The sequence below is a fragment of the Emydura macquarii genome, unplaced genomic scaffold (genome assembly GCF_026122565.2).
Source record: "Emydura macquarii macquarii isolate MOO-44397 ecotype Brisbane River unplaced genomic scaffold, CSIRO-AGI_Emac_v2 contig_705, whole genome shotgun sequence".
NCBI classification, from domain to species: Eukaryota; Metazoa; Chordata; order Testudines; family Chelidae; genus Emydura; species Emydura macquarii.
This window is the reverse complement of record NW_027130842.1, coordinates 8,825,063-8,840,349: the sequence shown is the minus strand read 5'-3', so window position 1 is coordinate 8,840,349 and position 15,287 is coordinate 8,825,063. Positions and strand designations below refer to the sequence as shown.

General features: G+C 46.9%; 1 protein-coding gene across 4 annotated transcripts in view; it reads right to left on the bottom strand.

Annotated features, from left to right (window-relative positions):
- The window catches only part of ADGB (androglobin), a 170,386-nt gene that overhangs the window by 51,087 nt on the left and 104,012 nt on the right, over positions 1-15,287 (bottom strand). For all 4 annotated transcript variants that reach the window (XR_010918636.1, XM_067542212.1, XM_067542213.1 and 1 more), the window contains 2 exons: positions 9,222-9,356; positions 6,051-6,204 (listed from right to left, as the gene is read on the bottom strand). Coding sequence is in view for 3 of the 4 variants with exons in the window: in XM_067542212.1 (XP_067398313.1) it covers positions 6,051-6,204; positions 9,222-9,356 (289 nt within the window). In the remaining variant the exon portion in view is untranslated. The remainder of the gene's footprint in view (positions 1-6,050; positions 6,205-9,221; positions 9,357-15,287) is intronic.

The following is a 15,287-nucleotide window of genomic DNA, read 5'->3' as shown; positions in this document are numbered from 1 at the left end:
CACTTAGCTTGATACATGACCTGTGTAGAAGGGTCCCTGCTGCGCAGCAGGAGTTGTGGGACCTGCACCGAGCAGGCCCCCCTACCTCTGTCAGCCACAGAGCCTCCAGGCCGTGAGCTGCAGGGAATCCAGGACCGGATGCAACAGGCCACTGTGGTCCTGGGAGAGATGGTCATGCCGCCTCGGAAGCCCCATAGGCGGGGCGAACAAAAGGTCCAGCAGCATGCTGAGCCAGTGCTGGCTCGGTCAGGCCTGAGCAGTGAATATGACATCCGCCCTGCCCCTGTTTATGTTCAGTAAGACCTTTGGCAGGAGTGGAGTGGGCGGGAATGCATACTTGAGGGTCCCTGTCCCATTACTGAGGAATGTATCTGAAAGCAACCCAGTCTCAAGACTCCGGCGCAAGCCGAGCCTTGGCACTGCGCATTCCCAACCGACACGAACAGATCCGGTTGGGGGACACCCCACTTTTGGAGGATCGCAGCCATATCCCTGAGTGCAGCGACCAGTCGTGGTGGGGTAGAAACGACCTGTTGAGGCGATTTGCCTCATCGCTCTTCACCCCCATGAGGTGAGATCCACTCCAGCAGAGTCATGCCTCATGGCAAAGCCCCACGGATGGGTAGTTTCCTCGCAGAGAGGATGCCCCTCCCTGCCTCTTCATGTGAAATGGCTGCAATGTTGTCCGGCAGTGCCTGCACCACTCTGCCTGTCAGGGATTGGAGGAACAGCCTGCACGCTAGGCGAATGGCTCTCAGCTCCCCCATGGTGACCTGCAAGCACTTCTCCTCCACCGACCAGAGCCCCTGAGTGCTCAGGTTGGCACCCATGTGGGCTCCCATCCCACATACAAGCTGTCGGAACTTAAGGTGACTGACGGAATCAGTTCCGTGAAGTGAATGCCCTTACCTACTGCCCTGGGGAATCTCCGCCAGTCCAGGGAGGCTAGGGCAGGTGGGGAACTGGACCACCCAGTTCAGTGGGTGTTTGCTTGGCACATATACCGAGGCCAACCATGCCTGAAGCGGCCTGTGCCTCAGGCGAGCTAGCCTCACTATGTATGTGCAGGCTGGCATGTGGCCTAACAGCAGTAGGCAGTGCCTGGCTGTTGTCGTGGAATATCGGTGCAGCTGGGAGATGATAGAGACCAGCACCTAAAAACATGGCTGACGCAAGAAGGTTCTGTCCTGGGGAGCGTCCAGGGTTGCCCTAAGGAACACTATGCGTTTCACTGGGGTCAGTGGACATCTGTTCATTTATAAGCAGACCCAGCCTGCTGCACGTGGAGCAGTGTAAGTCACGCTGACCTGCACTGGGAACCTGGACCTACCCTCTATCAACCAATCGACCAGGAAGGGAAAGATTTGCACACCTTTTCTCCTGAGGTGGGCCGCCATTACCGCCACGCAAGTTGTGAACACCCCTGGAGCCGAAGATAGGCCAAGGGGCAGGCTGTAAATTGGTAGTAGGAGCCAGCCCCTGTTGGCTCCGGAGGATGGACCCATGAAAGTATGTGTCCTTGTAGGGCGAGGGCAGCATACTAGTCTCCTGGATCCAGGCATTCTGGATAGATTGCTGCACCTCCTGGACGGGCCTGATGGTAGAAGCCATGAGCACTTCCTCATGGAACTTGCAGGGGCTATGGCCCTACCCACCGCGGCAGCAGCGTCGTTTGACGTTTGGAGCGCTGCCTTAGCTAGCGTGATTTGTCCATGCAGGATGGCGGAAGCCAATCTCAAGGTAGGGGCCCCACTCTTGGGCAACCCCTGGTGCGCCCTGAAATCTTTCAGTGGCACCATGTGGCCCCCAGAGACTGCCTCGTCCGGGAAGGGGTAATAGGACTACCGAGGCAAGTCTTGCAGGTGCTCCCCTTGCCGAAGGGGTGCACCCGTAGGAGGGTGGCTCCATGGGGTCCGACTCCTCAACCGAGGAGTGGTGTTCATGGGCCTCAGACTGTGCCAAGGCACGGACTGTACCCCTACTAGCACTTTTGCCGCCTGCTTGGACACCTTGAGGGGGCGTCGGCTGTTCCGACGACTGCCCCCCTCCCCATGGGACCCGAGCCGCCACACAGGTGGTTGTCCTAAGTCCCGGGTGCCCTGCCCACGCTGGGGACTGTGCTTCCGCTGCCTACCGCTGAGGGGAGCTCCAAAGAGCCCCTCAGCCTTGTGGAGAGCTGCAGCATGGCGTGGCGTCCCGGTGCCGTGTGGACCCCATTGCCGCGGGGAGCTGCGGTGCCGTTGCAAGTTCTGGGCCAGCTGCGGTGCCAGTAGAGCCCCACTGCCCGTGGGAACCCCGATGCCTTCAGGAGCTCTGGCCCAGCTTTTTTGTGTGTGTGTGTGTGGCTGTGGTACCGCGGGAGCCCCGCTGCCGCCTGGAGCCCCATTGCCACTGGGGGGTCCAGCCTTGCCTGGGGCAGTGGAGCTGGCAGGAGCCCAGCTGCCGTTGGGGGCTCCGGCCCCGCTTGGGGCTGCAGAGCTGATGAGAGCCCCACTGCTGCCGCTTTTTTTTTTTTTTTTTTTGTTCGTTTGTTTGTTGTGGATTTGGCTGGAGGCCAGCTGCCACCCGGGGCTCCGGCACCACTGCTGAGGGCCCGGTGCTGGGGGATCCCCGCTGCAGCCGGGAGCTCCAGTGCCGACCCACTGGGGGAGTGTCCTCGCTCTACCCCTGGTGGCCGCCTGGCGGGAGATCTTCCTCCCCGTACCGGGGATCTCCACCGCCCTTCGGGGGGACCCACGCAGGCTTGCCCTGGGACCCCAGTCCCTTCTCCCTCAGCAGAGTGGGGGGTGGGGGAGGGCGGAGGTGGCATAGGCCGGCCAACAAGGCTCATGCCACCAGCCTCTGCGTTGGCAGGGGCACTCTCCCACTCCAAAGAGTCGGGGGTGGACTCCTGCACAGAGATGCAGACCCGGAGGGGACTTGATAGGTTGTGGCAGGTGCATCTCTGTCCTCGACCCTGCCCGTACCCACGGCGCAGGGGAGTGTCCGCACTCCATGCACTCTCCTCGTCGTCGGCACCGGGGATGCTGCTCCGTGCTGAGTGGAATCTGGTGCCGATGGTGCGGGAGCAGGACGACCGAGACACAGAGTGGAGCGCTGCGCTAGGAGCAAGGCTTTAAACCTGATCTCTCTGTTCTGCTCAGTGTTTAAGCCTTGCATAACTTACTCTTGTCTGCTTTCTCCCCAGGCACTTAAGGTACCGAGTTGGGGGGAGAGGAAGGGGTTAAACCCAAGCAGCCGGGACATAGTCCAGCCACCTTAAGTCTGTCAGGGACTTCTTCCTAAGCTACAACACTTAACCACTTAAACTAACTAGGTACTTTGATTAGCAAAGAGATCAAAGAAGGGGAATGGCACTTGCAGAGAGCAAGTGCTAGTTCCATCCGACCCTCACGGGCGGAAAGAAGGGACTGAGGGGGCGTAGGGCCAGCAGTGCCTCATGTGTTGCGGCATGGGCGCGGAACTCCAGGGGGCACCAGAGCCGGCCCTACAGGGTCTGCTAAGGGGAAAAAAGTTCCGGGAACCGTGCACTGTGGGTCTGCACACACCTATATTGGAATGGACATGAGCAATCACTCGAAGATAGAACTAATCACCTTGGTCCAGTGATGCTGCAAGTGTCACTTATCCTGATTTTTTATGCCTTCAGAAAGGGTTGAATACTCTTAAATATAGGATGGGTCTCCAACTTTCACTCTCTTTTGGGACCAGGAAATATCTGGAGTAAAACCCCTTCTTTCTGTGCTGCATGGGAACTGATACTATAGCACTCAGATGTAGAAGGGAGTCTATTTCTTGCTGTAGCAGGTTCTCATGAGAATGGTCCCTGAAGAGAGATGGAGAAGGGGAATTGGCAGGTGGAAGAGAATTGAAATGGATGGAATACTCTGTGGAAATAATCTCCAAAACCCACTTGTCCATAGTGATGGATTCCCAGGTCTGGTGGAAGTGGTAAAGGTGGTTGCCAAAGAGAGGAAGGCAGATGTAACATTGCAGCTGGTAGCAAAGGAGATGAGAACTCAAGATGTTGACTTTCCTGTCAAAATTGATGTTTAACTTAGTATAGTTTATGTGGTTATACTTTACTATTAAGGCCTGCTAATGGCGATTCTAAACTGTAAAGTAGCTGAAGAATAGGGTTTTCTACCAAGAAGGTCGAGACGCTTAAGATTTTTATCATGCGTGTAGATTTTGTGTGGTGCTTCCTTCCACATTCATTGACCGCCTTGACCACCAAGGAGTTAGGAGATGGGTGAGAAAATAAAAATTCTGACTCCATAGAGGGAGCATAATATTTTTATCTGTGCTCTTGCACGTGAGAGGAATTGAGGCTGGAGTATGCCAAATGACCTTTGCACGAACTGGGAGTGCCTCATTGATTGGCAGGGCAATGCAGGCAAAGGAGGCAGTATGGAGGATGTTGAACAGTGTATGATGTAATTCTTCAGTCTCCTTAAGGAGTATCTGTAAATAATCCATGACTCTCCTGATGATCCTGACACTGCTTAAATTGTAATTGTAATCAATCAAATTGTAATTTTTAAAGGAATAAGTTATGAGGTATATTTCTCACTACATGCATTTCATTGCTATTTTGATACTGAAGATTTAGTCAAGTCTCAACATTTACAATTCCCAAAACCATTAACTCAGTGATGTGAGTGACTCAGATTAAAGGTTAGATTTTCAAACAGCAGTGGGTGTACTGTTCCTGAAAGCTATGTCAGCAAACAAAAAGTACTAATATTTGTATTGCAGCTGCACCTAGAGGCTCAGGAAAGGATCCGGCCTCACTGTGCTAGGTGCTTTACAAACAAATGCAAATACATGCCTGGTATAAGACATCTTATGCAATAGGTGGAAGTAACAGACCAAAGGGCGGAATGAAGAGTAGAGGACAAGTTACCTGTTGAATGAGCTAATTTTGAAAAAAAAGTGGTAGTCTAAGGGTGGCATCTTCCGAGCCATTGTCTGCACAATCAACAATTTGCACACACAGTTGTTCAAATTATGTGCTCATATATATCATTTACACCTGTTTGGGTGCATGTGTAAGTTTTGCAGGTTCATATTAGGTTTCAGTTTTTCAAAATTTACCTTTAAAAGCTCATTTTTAAAAGAGTTATCTTTAATACAGTAGTTCCCAACCTTTCTGGCCACAGATATAATTTTTACAACCCTGAAGGGCCACCAGTCTCCACCAGCAGCCTCCTCCCCCGTCCCCCCGCCACCCCCTGCAGACAGACAGAAGGAGTTCAGCAAAGAGATCAGTGTTCCCCCTCCCTCTGGCTCCAGCAGGGACCCCAGCACCTAGGGACCCAGACACAGTGCTTTGCTCTCTGCTGGAGCCGGGAGAGGGGAGCAAAGAACCTGCATCGGTCGTGTAGCCCCGCGGCAATGTGCTCCGCCTGGGTCCTTAGGTGGCTGCTCCCTTAAGCAGCCTGTGGGAGGGGAGTGGCGGGCCACAGGTTGGGAACCACTGCTTTAATACATTAATGTTTCTGAAGTAATGCAGGCACTTTTGTGGGGGCATATCTAAAACAATAACTAGCAGTCAGTGTTGATGTCATGGCAACCAAGTACTACATATGAAAATGCATATGCCTTGATATTAGCCTCATCATAGCCAGCATCATAGTAGTTGAGTGGCACACTCGTCTTCCACATATGAAAGATTATTTGTGCTGTTTTCATGGGATTGTTCTTACTTCTCCATACTACATCCTATAGAGCGACAGGATTAGCAGTTACCTCTATGGTAATGGGCATTAATGCAGTAATACTTTAGTTAGGCAAGTTGGGAGACTGATTCCCTTTTGGAAATAACAGCAAATTTCAAGAACAGGTAAAGGTATTTTCCCCAGTGGAATAGGCTTGGAATTGAATTGCAGTTGTGGCAGCCTCTTTTCTGGATCAACCTGATAAATTAAAATTGTATGCTTTTGAGATGTGTGCAAGTCCTGTGAAGTTAGAGGAGCTTGACCTATATCTTTATAACAATCATTATTATTTCTATAGTGATTTTGTACACTAGAGATGTTTGAACTTACCTTATTCTTGGTATAAACATGAGGGGCCACTTTGAGAAAGATGCATGGCATTTCCTCCAGTGTGTCATTATCAACAACATGGAGCATACAGGTGGGGATGGTTGTGTACACCTTTGGCACTACAAGCATATCTTCTGTCACATAAAACATTTCCCTATAGTAAAAGAGAGGTAACATCTCTTTTGAAAAAAGTTTTCAATTTCAAACTGCTGTTCACTAATAAAGTGGATACTGTAATATAATAATAATTTGTGTGTGTGTTTGAATAGGTGTGTAGATTCCAGCTGCTTAAAATGTTGGATATTGTGTAGTTTTGTCCTAACCAATACCCACCAAACAAAACAAATCAACACAAAACCCTCAATAACAACTAAAACTAGCTGCACGCTTTGCGTGACAATCTTTAAAAATCTGTATATAAACTAATTTTATAGGGTTACAAAAATTTGTTTAAAAGAACTTTTTTTATTGCAATTACACTATGGGAAAAAACATCTAAAAATATTGTAGTAGGTTTTAATTGTAAAAAGCACAATTCAAATAGTCGGTTATAGCAGATACTTGAATTTAAGTGACTGAAAGCACTGGACACCCAAAGTGTGCAGATAACTAATATAGACACACATGCTTACATGCGTTGTAGCTGACTTATTATAGATGGTGCAAAATATGCTCATTATTATACGCTTCTTATATAAGTTGGGTCTTGTGATATAGGTTGGTTGGTGTACGCTGGCTCACGTGAGTCCTGCACACGGTTTGGAAAGAAAAGAAAAACCCAAGAGAATGTAGAAAGCTCAGACTGGTACCAATATAGAAACACAAAGATGATATAGACAACTGCTCAAAGTACCGAAGAATTAAGCTGCTGTCCCACTGCATGAAACTGTTAGAGAGAAATGCAGACTGTAGCATTCATTGAATAGTTGAGCCCATTTTAGGAAAGGAGCAGTTTGGTTTTAGAAAAGGAAAGGGACTACAGATGTTCATCACTAGGCAGTTGGTGGTAAAGAAGCTGGAGGGAAATGTCAAGCATGGTTAGGTTTGTATGATGGTTTGTGACGGGGCCCACTCACCTCTTGCTCTGTCCAGCAGTTTCTTTTTATATAAGCCTTCTGGACTCTGATTAGCTGCTCTCTACAGCCTCTCTCTGATTGACTAATTCTAAGCAGCCTGCAGAATTCAGCTCTACTGCTTTTTACAGGGCAGAGGTGTGATAGAGCTGCGAGGCCTCTAATAGGGGGCCTCAGGGCCGGTACACCCCTTCACATGATTCCATGACAAAAAGTCCCATCAGTGCAACAGAGGGTTTTGAGGTCAAGGTATGGCTTCACAGGGATTGGTGCTTTTCCCATTATGATTCATAATTTTAATGGACTTCATAAGTAGGCAAATCCAAACAGAGTTGATCTATGCAGATGATAAATGTGCTAATAGCGAACAGGAAGGAAGATCTGGTCCAGGTGATTGACACCTGGAACAGGGAACTAACAAACAATGGTCTCAAAATAAGTACGAAAAGACTGAAGTCATGTAAGTGACTTGCATGGAACCAAGACAGATAAATATCAATACTGAGGGCCAGTACCTAAATCAGATTTACACATTTAAGTATTGTAGGGACCAGTTAGCAACAGATTGAGAAATGAACAGAGAACTGCAGGCAAGGCTGCTAAGTGCAGGAAAAGTCTGCCACAAGATAAATTGAGTGACCTATGATAAACAGACGCCCAGACTACTTCAGGGATAATTATGCAAAACCACAATAAGACCACTCTTCTGTATGGATCAGAGACACTGGCAACCAAAGAGAGGCATTTGAGAAGCCCTGAAGCCATTGAAATGAGATGTTTGAGGACAGTGAAGGGGAGACATCGCTGGACCACATGCAAAATATCATATGGAATGGGATCAAGGTCTGTGGTATCAGAGAGAAGATGCAAGAGAGGAAATTAAGATAGTATGGGCATGTGTAACAGGGGTGCTCAGTCAGGAGCTGAGTCAGTACCTTGTCATTCAAATCCCCACCAATATAGGTTAATTGGGACCTATTTACAGGATCAATTAACAAGTGGAGCTATAGCTGAGGGGCTAATTAGAGGAGGAAGTAACCCCAGCATCTGGGAGCAGATAAATTGAGAGGAAGAAAGCCCTGGAAGTGAGGGAGCTGAGACCCTGAAGAAAGGCAAAGCTGGCTGCTTCTAGTACTGTTCCCTTCCCCAGAAGCAAGTTGAGGAGCTGGATGGGACTTGTAAAATGTAAATAGCACTACAGGCGGTTGCCTGCTGGAATACCCGGTGGTGAAGGAGATCTGGAGTGGGTGTGGTCTGTACTTAAGATACAAAAAGACTCATAGGGAACCACCTGGTGATAGCACATATGAAGGATGGATGAAGGGAATCATGTTCGGGAGGCATTTGACATGAGAGTTTGTGGGCGGAGATCAGGACAACAGCCAAAAAGACAATAGGCAGACTGTGTATGGGAGGACAGAGTGAATATGGAGTGTGCGTTGGCCCAACAAGCCTGTAAAAAACTGATCTGGTGACCTGTGCCCAGCTAGCAGGGAAAAGGAGAAGACAAAGATGATGTAATATGGGTCTCTTTTTTTGTAGTTTCTAATTCTAGACTTAACATTTTAAAAGGCTGTTTCTAAAACCCAATGTCGTAGTTGATTAATTTTTACTCTTTATTGTTTATACTTTCACAGAAGTTTTAAAATAACATTACTTCTACTATCAAAATTATCATTTTATTTTAAAAAATCTGAATTCATTTAATATTGTGGCCAAAATTCAAGTAACTGATTAGTGATTTTGGATACCCAACTTCTGACACATTGAAAGGTGTGATTTTTTTCCAAAATCACTGAGCACTTGCCATCTGAAAATCAGGCCCCTTGTTGGCGCTTCAAGTTTTACACCCAAAAACTGAGTATTTTTTACCTTTCATTCAAAGCGAGTTAACTGAATTGTTTGAAAATTTGGAGAGACATTCTCCATTGTCTTCAGATTAAATCTGGCAATTTCATGCCCATCCAAATTTTCCAAGACAGAGTTTTAAGTGAGGTAAAATAGAGTTTATATTGAAAGCTGGCTACAGCCTTGAATGTGTAGAGGCTACTGCTTCTCTATAATAAATTATTTCCACATAAGAATATTTGAAACTCACCTAAAAAGCACAAACCAAAAATTTGGTGGCTGATCAAAATATGTTACAGAATAATCAGCAAAAGTCGTCTTAGTCCACTCATCCTCATAGCAGGGGTATTTTTGGATAGACTTACAGTTGCTTTTAAACATTTCTCTGAAAAAAAAAACAAAAATAAAAGAGATGAATACTTCAACATAGATCTTGAATTCAGCTTCTATATGTAAGGAAGAACACCAGGGTATATGCAACCCATTGGTACAGTGTGTGTTATATGCCCTCTCTACTGGCTGGTCCACATAAAAGGATAACAACCTACTACTGCTACCAGTTAATGATGTTACCTCTTTAGCACAAGTGGCAAAGTCCTGTGCTTTGGAGCTATAAATCGTGGGTTCAGTCTCTCCTAATGATCAGTAGGGGAGGGTTGTTACACTTGTATTCATATTGTGATTATGACAACCCTTGTGTGGCACACGATCAAAGCCCAATTACATCTAGCACCCCAAAACATTATTGCTTTTACAAAATTTCTTTACAATTTTTAACATCCAGTGTAATTTCCTTTTCCTTGCATCATGCTGTCATCTTGTATTCTTTCATTGGAGGCCTCATTTGAAGATTAAAAGCTTCACTTTATCTTTAAAACATTTCTTTGAACAAGAAGCATTTTAAAACAAAATCAAGGATTCTACATTTCAAATGTGTCCAGAGGGACTCCTTCCTCACTGGGAGAATCCAAGGTCATAGCTGCAAAGTTGTAAATGAGACTAGTAAATTCCCACCTGAGTTATTGTTCTTGATGAAGGTCATAATCAATCTGATCACTTAATTGGTTCATTGTATTTTTCCAATAACCTCCAGTAATAAAGAACAATGTCTAAAGTACCACCTGATACATTATTTGGGGCATCAAGGTATAATACACATAACTGAATGGAAAAGGCAAAGGGAGGATTGAAAACTGAAAAGAGGAAAAAGGAAGGAGCTACAGTGGTCAACGGTGGTCAAAGTAAAAACCACCTCTGAAGGAAAAAACTTCTGTGGGTCTTGCTTAGTAAAGGCAAAACATGAGTTAAGAAAGGTGACAAAGAGCAGCATGCTCTAAACCTTAGGGCTAAGCCATAGCTGTAGCTGACCTAAAACACAAAAAGACTGGCTCTATGCAGACCTCCTTCACAAGGGGACTTAAAGGAGAAGCAGATATAAATGTAGGGAGAGCACTTGGATGCCAAAGCTTCTCTCTCCATTGAACTGCCTCTTTGAGGGACTCTGACCATCGTTTGCCCAATAGTTCTTTCTAGGTGGATGGATCACCTGTGCATTAGGATATTGCTTGCCGTCATTTTGTGCGTCAGTGCCATTAGGAGTTTGACATTATGCAAAAGGATTTTTTTAAATGGAACAAATTGTTTCTGATGGTGCTTTGCTTCTCTGGTGATGCAGGAGAGCAGGATAAGGGGCACTAAAAAGGCAGCAACTTATACTCCCTGCTGCTGTCTCTGCTAGTGATTTGTTCTGGAAACAATGTGAGAGTAAGTTCTGGCTACTGTCTCTGCTGGTGGGTCATTGTGATGGAAAAGAGAGAGAGAAGGAGAGAAAGCTGCTGCTTCTGCTCCCTGCTGCTGCCGCTGCCTTGAATTATTCTTTAAATAACTGTTTTCAGCTATAAGTAAATGACTGACCTTTTTTGGTATAAAAGTAATGTTATAATAAACCCACAGACTCATGGCATCTCTATACAAGTCTCCAAATCATTGGGTATCCGATTAATTAACTTGGAAAAGATTACCTCACTTTCTTGGTGTGGCACAAGTAGACAATTGTTTTATTAATAGTGATGCAATGTTTAGGGATTAAGCTTTTCTAAAGTAAAGTATAACAGGAAGTGTAAAAATACATTTACTCTGTAATTGTGTGTTCAGCCTTTTTGTTCCTTCCTTCTGTGGAGTACAGATTTTGACACCTTTTGCTGGACGCTTAATGTAAATGCAGGAATGTAACCTATGTTTTGTACCAATATGGGATGTAAAAACTATTTCTTCCATTCTGCATAGGTTCTCATATAGCTCTCATTACCATGGTATCTGAGTGCCTTCCAGGAGTGCATTAAGTGATGTGACTAACATCTATCAGGTGTTCTCTCTCCCTCATCCCATACTTGGGGGAAAACTGTGTGTGCATATGTTTTCTTCATAAATTATAGATACATATTATGTGTTGATATTAATGAAGGCAAGGTCAAAGGAGCACATCCTGCATTTAGAGCAAAGGTGGTGAGGTTTTGTTCCATGCTCATGGACTGGCCCTGAGATTTAAGTGGGTTTTTTTTAGGTATCTTGGGCCCAGCTCACCATGAGCTTTGAAGATAAGGACAGATTCCTTGAACTTGACACTGTATTTTATAGGAAGACAGTGTAGAAATCAGAAGACAAGTTTGATAAAATGTTGCTAAGATGCACTGCTGCATGGCTTCATGCCCAGGTATATACCCATAATTACATATATAACTGTTGTTTTTTCATTACTCCGGTTTATTTAATATTTTGATCATGGGGTTATGTAAAAGGTATAGTCAAAGTATATCTCATCTGTTTAATTTGTGCTTTTATCTTTATTTGTCAAATGTGAATGTTTAAATTGCTTTATCCATTGTAAACCATTTATTTTCATTTGATGTTTACTCCTTCCATAGACAGTAGTGAGGAAAGAATGGTTACTTACTTCGTAACTGTTATTCTTCGAGATGTGTTGCTCATGTCCATTCTGAATTAGGTGTATGTGCGCTGCATGCACTGATGCCGTAAATTTTTCCCCCAGTGGCATCTATAGGGCCGGCTCTAGCTCCCTCTGCAGTGGCGCGCATATGCGCTCGTATATAGGGCGCTGCCGGCCCCCCTCCCTCTCAGTTCCTTCTTGCCGGAACTCCGACAGAGGGGATGGAGGGTGGGTTGTGAATGGACATGAGTAACACATCTTGAAGAAGAACAGTTACAAGGTAAGTAACCATTCTTTCTTCTTCGAGTGCTTGCTCATGTCCATTTTGAATTAGGTGACTTACCAGCAGTGCCTCCGGAAGTGGGTAGGAGTTCAAGGCCATGACGATTGCAACACTGCCCTTCCGAATCCTGCAGAATCCCAAGCTTTCTGAGTGACAAGTTAGTGGGACGTGAATGTATGGACTGAAGACGACGTAGCAGCTTTGCAAATATCCTCAATGTGTACATGAGCAAGAAACGCCACCGAGGAAGCTTGTGCTCTCATAGAGTGGACCGATATTAGCGCTGGAGGTGTTACTCCTGCCTGCTCATAGCAGGCCCAGATGCAGGCCATGATCCATGACGAGATACATTGCGTGGAGACCAGGCTGCCTTTCATACAATCAGCAATTGCTACAAAGAGGTGGGTTGAGTGTTGGAAGGACTTAGTCCTGTTCAAGTAGAATGCAAGAGCCCTTCTCACGTTTAGAGAGCGGAGACACCTCTTTTCACTTGACCTGTGCGGCTTCAGATAGAAAACTGGTAGAAAAATATACTGGTTCACATGGAAGCAGGAGACCACTTTTGGCAGGAATGCTGGGTGCAGGCATAATTGGACCTTGTCCTTGAAAAAAACCATGTAAGGAGGCTCCGATGCCAACACCCTCCTTGTCAAAGTGATGGCGACCAGAAAAGCCACTTTCCAAGACAGGTGAATGAGCGAGCACAACGCCAGGGGCTCATATGGGAGCCAAGTAAACCCAGAGAGGATGAGGGTCAGATCCCATTGGGAAACTGGATCTCTGATTAGCGGGAAGAGCCTCTCTAACCCTTTCAGGAAGCATGCCATCATCTTGTGAGAGAAAACTGTCCTACCTTGGATAGGAGGGTGAAACACCAAAATTGCAACCAGGTGGACCTTAATTGATGAGAAGGCCAGTCCTTTCCACTTCAGGTGTAACAAATAGTCCAAGATCACTTGCACGGACGCTTTTGTTGGGGAAATGTTCTGATGTGCCAACCAATATGTAAATCGCCTCCACTTTGCTCGGTAGGATGTCCTCATGGATGGCTTCCTACTTTCCATTAGGACTTTTTGGACCTGAGCTGAACAGAACTGCTCTTCTGCACTCTGCTTCCACAGTGTCAGGTGCAGGGAGGTGAGGTCTGGATGAAGTAGCCGATCTTTGTCCTGGGAGAGGAGGTCTGACCCTAGCGGGAGCTTCCACAGGCGGGCCACTGATAGCTCCATCAGAGTGATGTACCAATGTTGACGCCGCCATGCTGGGGCTACCAGGATGATTTGCATCCTGTCCGTTTTGATCTTTATGAGGACCTTGTATAACAGTGGAGTCAGAGGAAAAGCATACATGAGGTGACCTGACCACGAGAGGAGAAACACATCAGTGAAGGAAGCACTGTTGATCCCTCAGAAGGAGCAAAACAGGTTGCATTTTCTGTTCTTTGGGGTGGCGAAGAGGTCCACCTGGGAAGTGCCCCATCTCTGGAAAACAGAGTTTGTCACCTCTGGATGTAGAGACCACTCATGGTGAGAACAGAAGGACCTGCTTAGGCAATCTGCCAAAGCGTTCCTGGCCCCAGGAAGGTGTACCGCTTGCAGCTGGATGCCATGGCTCACGCAGAGATCCCAAAGTTGCAAGGCCTCCGGGCAGAGGGCTGATGATCTGGCACCCTCTCCCCGCCTGCTTATGTAATACATCGCCGCCATATTATCCGTAAGGACTCACATGACTTTGTTGGAGATTCGAGGCAGGAACACCTCACATGCCAGGTGCATCACTCTGAGTTATTTTACACAGATGTGCAGAATCATCTCATCCTTGGACCCAGAGACCTTGAGTTTGAAGTGCTCCCTGGTGCACTCCCCATCCCAAGTCGACGCATCCGACACCAAGGACAGTGATGGCTTCTGAGCCATGAATGGTACTCCCACCAACACACGATGGGATTTTGTCCACCAGGATAGGGAGATAAGTATCTGCAGAGGGATGGTGAGTATCCTGTCCAACTGGTGACAGGCTGGGGAGTACACCAATGCTAGCCACATCTGCAGAGACCTGAGATGTAATTGTGCGTTCTGGACCACATAGGTACAGGCTGCCATATACCCCAGAAGGCTGAGGCACACCCTTGCTGCAGTAAGTGGGTGGGCTGACAGGCTGGCTATGAGATCTGAAATAGTGCGAAACCTGGCCTCTGGCAGGAATGCCTTTGCTTGAATAGAGTCTAAGAATACCCCTATGAACTCTATCTTTTACACTGGTCTGAGCATTGACTTTTGCGCATTTATCAGTAGGCCAAGAACTTGACAGGCATTCTGCACAACCTCTATCCCATGTTACATTTGCTGTTTTGACCAGCCCCAAATGAACCAGTCCAGGTACGGGAAGACCTGTATGCCTCGATGCCTGAGATATGCTGCTACCATGGCTATGCATTTGGTGAACATGCGAGGCACTGTGAATAGTGGAGCGCCGTGAACTGAAAATGCTGGTTGTCCAGCGTAAAGCGTAGGAATCTCCTGTGCCCCGGGAAAATGGAAATATGAAAATATGAAAATATGCATCTTGCAGGTCGAGGAAGGCGTACCAGTTGCCTGGATCCAGAGAGGGTATAATGGTAGTCAGGGAGACCATACGGAACTTTAACTTCCTGAGATATTTGTTGAAGTTCCACAGGTCCAATATGGGTCTGAGTCCCCCTTTTGCCTTTGGGATCAGAAAATTGCAAGAATAGAATCCTGTCCCTCTCAGCTCTTGAGAAACCTTTTCCCCCGCACCGACCTGCGAGAGGGTGGTGACCTCTTGAGCGAGAAGCTGCTTGTAAGAGGGGTCCCTGAAGAGGGACAGTAGGAGGGGGTGGGTTGGGATGGAGGTAAACTGGAGGATGTAGCCTGAAGCTACTGTGCTCAACACCCAACGGTCCAATGTTATGGCCGACCAGACTGGGAGGAACGGGGAGAGTCAGAAGAACAGTTTGGAGACTGGATCCATGGCTCTGGCTGGTAAACTGCCCTCGAGCATATCCTCAAGAGGTACACTTGCCTCCTGAGGAGTGTCGGCTAGAGCCCAACTGGTAAGCATAGGCT